General features: G+C 35.0%; 1 protein-coding gene across 1 annotated transcript; it reads right to left on the bottom strand.

Moving 5' to 3' along the window:
• Positions 1-8,095: 8,095 nt before the first annotated feature.
• On the bottom strand, positions 8,096-9,075 carry LOC129939933 (protein takeout). Its single transcript, XM_056048118.1, has 3 exons — positions 8,950-9,075; positions 8,495-8,869; positions 8,096-8,428 (listed from the first exon to the last, which is right to left on the bottom strand). The coding sequence occupies exons 1-3, from the start codon at positions 9,020-9,022 to the stop codon at positions 8,127-8,129; spliced, it is 750 nt and encodes a 249-aa protein (XP_055904093.1). The 5' UTR covers positions 9,023-9,075; the 3' UTR covers positions 8,096-8,126.
• Positions 9,076-9,086: the final 11 nt, after the last annotated feature.

The following is a 9,086-nucleotide window of genomic DNA, read 5'->3' as shown; positions in this document are numbered from 1 at the left end:
CGAGCCCAACTTCGGTCGTACTGTCAAGTACAGAATGCCTTGCCACACTCTGTCTTTCCCAGCTATTGCAATATTCAGGAATTCAAAACCAATGTGCACCGACATCTCCTTTCAAACCCTCTCTCCCTTTCTTAGTGCTCACACTGTGTCTACATAGTACATAATAAGGGTAATATATCCCTTTGAGTGTGCGCTTATTATAAAAAAAAAAATCTGAACCAATTTTTAAAATTGATTGTCTCCTTACTGTTTGTCGCCTCTAAAATTTTGGCATTTCAAAAATTTTGCCGCCCTTCAAATTATGCCGCCCTAGGCCCGGGCCTAGGCGTAAATCCAACACTGACCACACCCTTGTTTCATACCTGCAAAATATTTCATGCCAAAAAACCCCAGTTAAAATAAAAACCCCTAAGATAACCGGTTGGTAATATAAGAAAGCCAACGAGACGGTCTCAACGAGTTCTTAAGGAACTTTAACTGGTCACTATGATTCCCCGATAAGCCTAGTACATACTTCCTCGTGAAGTGAACGTTCGCCAGTGGAGAAAGTGAACTTTTGACATTGCTCACTGGTACACACTTGTGAGTACACGTTGTGAACATTTGACTTCAGCTTCACCAACAGTTCCCGTACATTTTGCACGTGAATTGCCCGTGAACGAAAACTCTCCACTTTGTTCTCCACTCAGCTTCACGAGCAAGTTCACGGGTGAACCAAAAACTGAAATTTGTATGGGTTCACGAGATGGTTCACAAGTATGTACTAGGCTATAGTGACGTGGATTCCAGCGCAATTTTCTGTGGAATGAGTGTAATAGGGTTAAATTCATCAAACCCAATGAAAACTCATGGTTTGATTCAAGCTGTTAAGAGGTTATTAGGATATACAAAGCCAACTCTTCTGAATACCGGAATAAGTTTAAATAAGCTAGAAAGATCTGTAACGGACATATTCGACGCATTCAATTGTTGCATGACCAGAAATTATGGCAAGAAATACTACAATGTCCTAAAGGCAGAACAAAAATGTCTGGTCATTTGTAAAAAATAGAAGCAACACTAACTTCTTCGTCGGTTTCTGCGCTTGTTTTTAATGAGACACTTATTTTGTAAGCTCGATTGATAAAGCCAATTTGCTTACAGCACAGTTTGCTGTTAATTTGATGCTGCCAATAAGTGACATGGGACTAATCTTCTTTCACAAATCCGTTGGCCGGGATAGAATTCCCGCTATTGTCCTGAATAGGTGGTATCTGGCAAAACCACTGCTTAAGCTTTTCTATATTTCCAATTCTACTAGTCTCTTTCCAAGTGAATGGAAAACAGCATTTGTACAACCTGTCCCTAAAAAGGCGAATCCTCCTCCCCATCTTACTATCGTACAATAACACTTAGGTCACATCTTTCCAAGGTCATGGAAACACTAATTAATTTCAAGCCTAAGAAAGATCTTGAAGAATGAAGGCTTCTTAATGACCGGCAGTATGCCTTTTGTTGCAATAGATCCACTGATGATCTCATGATTTATCTTTTCTTTTTTTTTTTGACAGGAGGAAATCTTCAAAAGACACTTGGCAGTATTCGACACCAAGTAGTATGGGACTTTTAACCACTAAAACCACCTCTTCATCAGGACCAATCTAGAAGGATCGACTTCCGATTTTTCTTTCTTAATTTTGTACAATCACTTTGGGAGAAGATTAAACTTTTAATATGTACATTCCCAAGTTTTTTAGACCATAAGCTCATGAGGCTTGGTTCTTCTTAATCTCCGAATATGGTTTCTTTTATTCATTTCAGGATTAGTATGACTTTGCAGTCTCTGGTTGTGCGATATAGCGTATTTTTTAACAACTTCTGTAACCCTTCCTATTTGTAAGTCACAATGTAGATCGGTATTTCTTATGTACCAAGGTGCATTAACTATTCCGCGAAGGACTTTGTTTTGGAATTTTTGGATGATTTCGGTATTTGTTTTCTTTGTACAGCCCCATAATTGGGTTCCATAGTTCCAAACAGGCTTTAGTACTTGATTATACAATATATCCCTTGTGTATAGAAAATACAGGGTAGGACCTAGGACACTTTCTTGTGGTATACCTGCTTCTATTTTCATCAATTCCGAATAATCTTGATCGTACCTTACTCTAAACAATCGGTCTGAGATGTACGATTTTAATATTTCAAAGTACTGCCTGGGAAGATCCCTTTGCAGTTTGTACTCAAGTCCCTCATGCCAAACCTTGTCAAAAGCTTGAGCAACATCTAAGAAAATAGCTGAACATACTTGTTTTTCTTCTAATGCTTTTTCTATTATATTCTATTACATATTCTATGAACTTGGTCTATCGTGGAATGTTTATTTCTAAAGCCAAACTGATGGCTTGGGATTAACCTTCTTTCTTCTATGATTTTGCTAAGTCTCTTCAGAAGCTGTTTTTCAAAAACTTTTGCCATAATTGGTATAAGCGATATTGGTCTGTAAGCCGTCACTTCTGTAGGTGGTTTACCTTGCTTTGATATGACAATTACTTCATCAATTTTCCAATGGTGCGGGACATACCGGTGCTTAAGGCATGCATTTATTATATATTGGAGTTTTATGAAGGCTTTCAATGGCATTTCTTTCATAACCTGAGCAGTAATTAGATCGTAACCCGGTGATTTTTTATTTGGTAGTTGATGTAAACACAAACTTTTTATTTCTTTAAGTCTTACAATTGGTATTTCACTTTCATCTGTCTTATCAACAAACTGTAAGTTATTTTCAGCCGCGTTTGATGAGTATGGCTTAAAAACATTCGCAAGATGTTCAGCGAGAAGGTTAGCTTTTTCTTTCGGGTTACCGATCTAATTCCCATCTTGAGATTTCAAGGGCGAGTTTTGAAACTGCGGTCTTTTCAGGCGCTTGGCTGCTTTCCATAGCTAAAAATCGGTTGAAGCATCAGTCGTTAAATTCCTTAGGAATGTACTGAGTGAATCATTTTTGAATTTGTAAATTTGTTTTTTAAGATTGTTGCTTATACGGTTAAACGTTGTTTTATCATCTGGAAATCTACTATTTTGCCATTTTCTTCGAGCTCTTCTTTTCTCTATTATCAACTATCATGATTTATCTGACGTCAAAGTAAGATTTTTGTACTTGATAACTCAAAGGCATTTAATAGAGTTTGGCTAACACTGTGCCTCTGAATAATAAGGGTAGTATAGTAATATCCCCTTAAATGTGTGCTTATTATAAAAAAAATCAAGCTCTCTAATCGATAATGCATGCTTTTGGAATTGATGAATCTCTTCTTTGATGGGTTAGAAATTACGTTTCGGACACATCAAAAAATCTTATATTACAAAATAAACGCTGGTGTGTCCAAGGCTTCATTTTCTCTCCTCCGCTCTTTCGTATTTTTATAAATTATCTTTTTTCTGAAACTTCTAATCCACTAAATTAATTCGCTAATGACAGTACCCTCAGCTTTTTATATATATCGGAACAGCTTTCATTCTTAGGTACCTATGTGCACTACAAACCACTTGTTGTGGAGTGATCTCATATTTTGCATCGCCAAAAATACAGCTAAGTGTTTAGGTTTCCTGCGACGATGCTAGAAGTTTTTACTCCTTCTGATCTGCCTATAATTTATAAAGCTTATATTCGTCCGAAACTCGAGTACACATCTAGTATCTCTCGAGCACCCACAGTTTAAGAAGTCATATTTATCCTTTTAAATTTTATGTTTAAGTACTCTTTTATAGCCCGAGCGTATGATTTAAAAGTATTTTTTAACATATATATTGTATGTTCTGATTTACAAGCCCTCGAAGTTGAAAAACAATTTTACTTAAATCGCGAACCGTATTTTCAACAAATTTTGAGATTGTTTTTTCCGAAGTTCCTTTAAATAAATTCTCTATCTTCTTAAATAATTTAATTGTTCTATTTTCGATTATCTAAAAAAAAATTGATTATTTATAAAAGATAGCTTCTATAAGTAGTCTGAAGCTTAAGTACTAGGAAAAAATGCGTTTTTTTTAAACTTTTTGATTAAAAAAAAAAGCGCCAAAAGATACCAAGAAAGTAAGCATGCCAGCATGTGCTGCATACATTCATGTTAAAGCACAGAAAAAATCAGCTGAAGATACGTGCAGATGTGGAAGTTATGATCAAAAATATTTCACTGAATCGGATCTCAAAACACTGCGTTTTGACGGTGGTGTTTACCAAAAAGTTTGATTTCTTCGTTATTAATTGTCTGAATGAACTGGTTAAACTCATTATTTTAAGAAAAAATGTCAAAATTTATTTTAAAAATAAAACAAAATTAAAACATTGACCCAGGTCTGAGAATTTAGATTTTTGCGAAACCATTTATTTCTGCCCGGAAAATTTTTTCAACTTTGAACTCAATTTTCTTGGAAACAACACACGAAAAACGCCCGAAACATCAACTTATATGGGAAGACCACGAAAGAGTTTTGACGAATGCTATGATCGAGCTAAAAGGTATAAGAGGGACGAAATTAGAAATATATTTCCTCAAGAAGAGATAAACTATACAACAACATCAGAGAGCTTTTCCTGCTTACAATTTGATCCGGATAAGGCGCTTGCATTATTTATACAAGCAGAATTGTCGAAACGCCAATATGAAGCATTAAGACATGCCCTAAAAGGCGAAGGACATGATGTTTTTCCACCTTATATTAAATTACTGGAAGCAAAAAAAAAGTGCTTTCCTTTAGATATAAGCATTATGGAAAGCTCAGCAAGTGTGCCACTACAAAAATTGTTAGACTACACTGCAACAAGGTTATTAGAAGGAAAGACATCAGAGGAGATAACCAGAATTGAAGGACAGTCTTTAACACTGTTCACTAAATGGGGATGTGATGGTGCCTCTGGACAACCACAATACAGTCAAACATTTGACAATGAAGAAACTTCAGACGCTAATATGTTTATGACTTCTTTGGTACCAATGCAAATGACTATGGAGGATAACAGAGATATTATTGTGTGGAACAAACGATCAATTATCCTCTAGAAGATACTGCAGAGCCATCCAATTTTCTTTTGTAAAAGAAACTGCAGAAATCATACGAAACGAGAAACAAAGAATAGATACGGAAATCAGTAATTTAACTCTGATGATAATTCAAATAGGCGAACGTCAGTTTACAGTCAACCACGAACTTATGTTCACAATGCTGGACCGGAAGACAGCTCAATATGTAACAGAAACTCCTGCAGCTTCTTCCTGTTTCATATGTGGAACTACAACTTCTGGAATGAATAACCAGACAAATATAAGAACCAAAGCTGTAAACAGGGAAGCTTTGAAAATGGGAATGTCTCCTCTTCACGCATGTTGCCTACAATTTGCCATTTAAAGCATGGAGAACCAACAATGAGACCCGCCATATTAGAGATGCTTAGAAAAAGAAAATTCGGCAGGAGTTTCGTGAAAAACTGGGCATCATTGTGGATCTTGTAAAACAAGGTACGGGGACAAGTAATGAAGGCAACACCTCCAGAAGATTTTTTGCAAATCCAACCATGATTTCAGAAATTACTGGAGTTAGTGAATCCCTAATTTGGCGGTTTGCTGTTGTCCTTGAAGTAATAACGTCGATTGAAAAATTAGGTTTAAAAAAAAGTGCAGCTTATATGTGGGAAACTGCTGAACTGTTTGTTGAGAAATATAAATGGTACAATATGCCAGCAACCGTACATAAGGTTTTGATCCATGGAGAAGAAATAATTAAAAGCTGTGCATTTCTTGTTGGATCGCTCTCCGAGGAAGCCCAAGAATGCCGAAATAAGGATTATAAAGCCTACCGCAGGTTTCATTCGAGAAAAAGCAGCCGAATTGCGACGAAAGAAGATGTGATGCATCATATACTCATATCCTCAGATCCAATAATACAGGTTTAAGGCCACAGCAGAAAAGAAAATACTTCCAATCAGCGCAGACGCTTAAAACTTCATTTTAGCGTCATAAAATTACTATTTCATTGTTGTTTTTTATTTATTTTTTGTATGTAAGCGGTGATTTTTTAAGAGCTTGAAAACTTTTTTTTTTTTAAAAAAGCATAAAATTTGCAAAATCTCATCGATTCTTTATTTGAAACGTTAGATTGGTTCATGACATTTACTTTTTGAAGATAATTTCATTTAAATGTTGACCGCGGCTGCGTCTTAGGTGGTCCATTCGGAAAGTTCAATTTTGGGTAACTTTTTCGAGCATTTCGGCCGGAATAGCCCAAATTTCTTCGGAAATGTTGTCTTCTAAAGCTGGAATAGTTGCTGGCTTATTTGTGTAGACTTTAGACTTGACGTAGCCGCACAAAAAATAGTCTAAAGGCGTCAAATCGCATGATCTTGGTGGCCAACTTACCGGTCCATTCCTTGAGATGAATTGTTCTCCGAAGTTTTCCCTCAAAATGGCCATAGAATCGCGAGCTGTGTGGCATGTAGCGCCATCTTGTTGAAACCACATGTCAACCAAGTTCAGTTCTTCCATTATTGGCAACAAAAAGTTTGTTAGCATTGAACGATAGCGATCGCCATTCACCGTAACGTTGCGTCCAACAGCATCTTTGAAAAAATACGGTCCAATGATTCCACCAGCGTACAAACCACACCAAACAGTGCATTTTTCGGGATGCATGGGCATTTCTTGAACGTCTTCTGGTTGCTCTTCACTCCAAATGCGGCAATTTTGCTTATTTACGTAGCCATTCAACCAGAAATGAGCCTCATCGCTGAACAAAATTTGTCGATAAAAAAGCGGATTTTCTGCCAACCTTTCTAGGGCCCATTCACTGAAAATTCGACGTTGTGGCAGATCGTTCGGCTTCAGTTCTTGAAATGTCAAAGCATACTGAGCATCTTTCTCTTTGACACCATGTCTAAAATCCCCCGTGATCTGTCAAATACTAATGCATGAAAATCCTAACCTCAAAAAAATCACCCTTTACTTATCTATTTATTTATTTAATTTTATAAAAATGTCAATAACTTTTTTTCTAATAATTTTTTCTGGACCAAATTTTGACCAAGCATGTATAAGACTACTCTTAACATGTGTGTAAAATTTCATTAAAATTCGTTTAATAATTCAGATTTCACAGACTTTTTTCCGCTCTTCCGTACAAAAATCAAAAACCCTCAAATTTTAGAAAAATGTCAATAACTTTGTTTTTAATTTTTTTTCAACCAAATTTTGACCAAATATGTATAAGACTAATCTTAGCATGTATGCCAAATTTCATTTAAATCCGTTGAACCGTTCAGATTGTACAGACTTTTTTCCGCTCTCCCATACAAACCGAACCACTGTGACCATCGTAAGGTTTCATGTCTGTCACTATTTTATCGCTTCTTCCATAAGCAATGTCTTTATGAAAAAGCCAGTTGCATTCTTCCTCCCAAAGAATTCAACCGTAAAGACTCAAAACTAATGTGTATCGGTATCTCCTTCCTAATTCTACCCTCCCTTCCTTCGCACTGTATTTAATCGTTATAAGGGTATTCATACCCCCTTCAGTGCACACCTAATATAAAAAAAAAACTTTTTAAAGAAGGTATTCAATTTGTTCTTATAACCATAATTATGATTTCATGAATTATATTATGGCTTTGATTTTATGTGGAAAATCTTGTCTTATGTACAAACAACAAACTATATTGCATGTAGTAAAATATATGGAAACATTTATTATTATTATTTTACAGGTAATTATTATCACAACAAAAATCAGTCAATTTCACTTAATTAAAAAATAAATAAAATTGTTTAAAAAAAAAATACAACATGGGGCTCAAAGCCTTCAACTAATCTGTGTGCTTGGCCAACAATTTTGCATGACAAAAGTATTCTAACTTTAAGAAAACTTTAAAGGTTTAGATTTTAACAAAATCTATTTTATTTAAATAAACTTTGTAAATAACTTAAAACTCAAAACCTCTTTCGTCTTAAAACTGTTCACAAAATTAATGTATAGTTGAAAATTACATTGAAAATAAATTTTAAAATCATTTTTCTTTCTCAAAAATAAGTAAAAAAGACAAAAAATAAAAAGTAAACAAAAAACATACAAATAAATATTTATTTCATTTCTTAAATTTATTCCGGTAACAATTGATCATAAGTATACATTTGGAATAGTTTCTCAGTTGTTTTTTGCAATACCTCAGCCATTCCATCCTCTATAATTGGTTGCATCTCTTCGGATAGAGATCCCCAATTTTCATTTAAAAGCGAATTCATCTGTTCGCCCAAAGCATTATCGCCATTGAATAAATTATCTAAATGCACTTTTGTGTCTTTAATTTTGTACCTAATTTTGACATCGTCAATTCTTAAGTGTTCATTGCCATTTATAAAGTAACGATTTCCTACAACACTTGCAAGAACCTTCACATTAGCTAACAAAGAAAAGAAAAACAATTCATCAACAAATTTTCACGTTTTAGGCCAAAAAAGAAACTTACATAAATTCGCATTGCATATTCCTTCTCCTACAAGCGGCAGCATCATAATTTTCCCCATTAGGGTATAATTGGCTTTTATTTTTATAATTGGAAAGTACAACTCCATCACCAGCGTATTGTTGTTTATATCAGCGATTAGTTTTTTAATATTGAATTCAGATAGTCCGCGAACTTCAATATCTTTGTAGGTGGAATGCACAAAAATAGATCCTGAATCTTTATCAAGTTTGACTTCGGGAACGACCAGTGGCTCAAACGGTGGTATATTGAGCTCAGGAATACCAACGGGCATTCTTTCTCGAAAATCCTCAACGCATTGCTTAATGCATTCATTCAAATTGGGATCCGATCGTTGGCAAATTCGAAAATTTTCAGCTAATAAACATTTTTAAAAATAAATTAATTATTATATTCATCTATCCAAATGATTTTTGTATGTAACTCTTATTACTCACGCAATAAAGCAGCAAAAGTTCCCGAGTACAAAAATACGGTTAATATGTAGAAATTAAGTAATTGCGAAGGCATCGTGTTAAATGATTAACTGAACTCTGGAAACTGACTCTAACTTCATAAAGTTCCGATTGAAAGA

The sequence above is a fragment of the Eupeodes corollae genome, chromosome 1, assembly GCF_945859685.1.
Source record: "Eupeodes corollae chromosome 1, idEupCoro1.1, whole genome shotgun sequence".
In the NCBI taxonomy this organism is placed as follows: domain Eukaryota; kingdom Metazoa; phylum Arthropoda; class Insecta; order Diptera; family Syrphidae; genus Eupeodes; species Eupeodes corollae.
The sequence above is the reverse complement of the archived record's forward strand: the minus strand, read 5'-3'. Positions and strand labels throughout refer to the sequence as shown.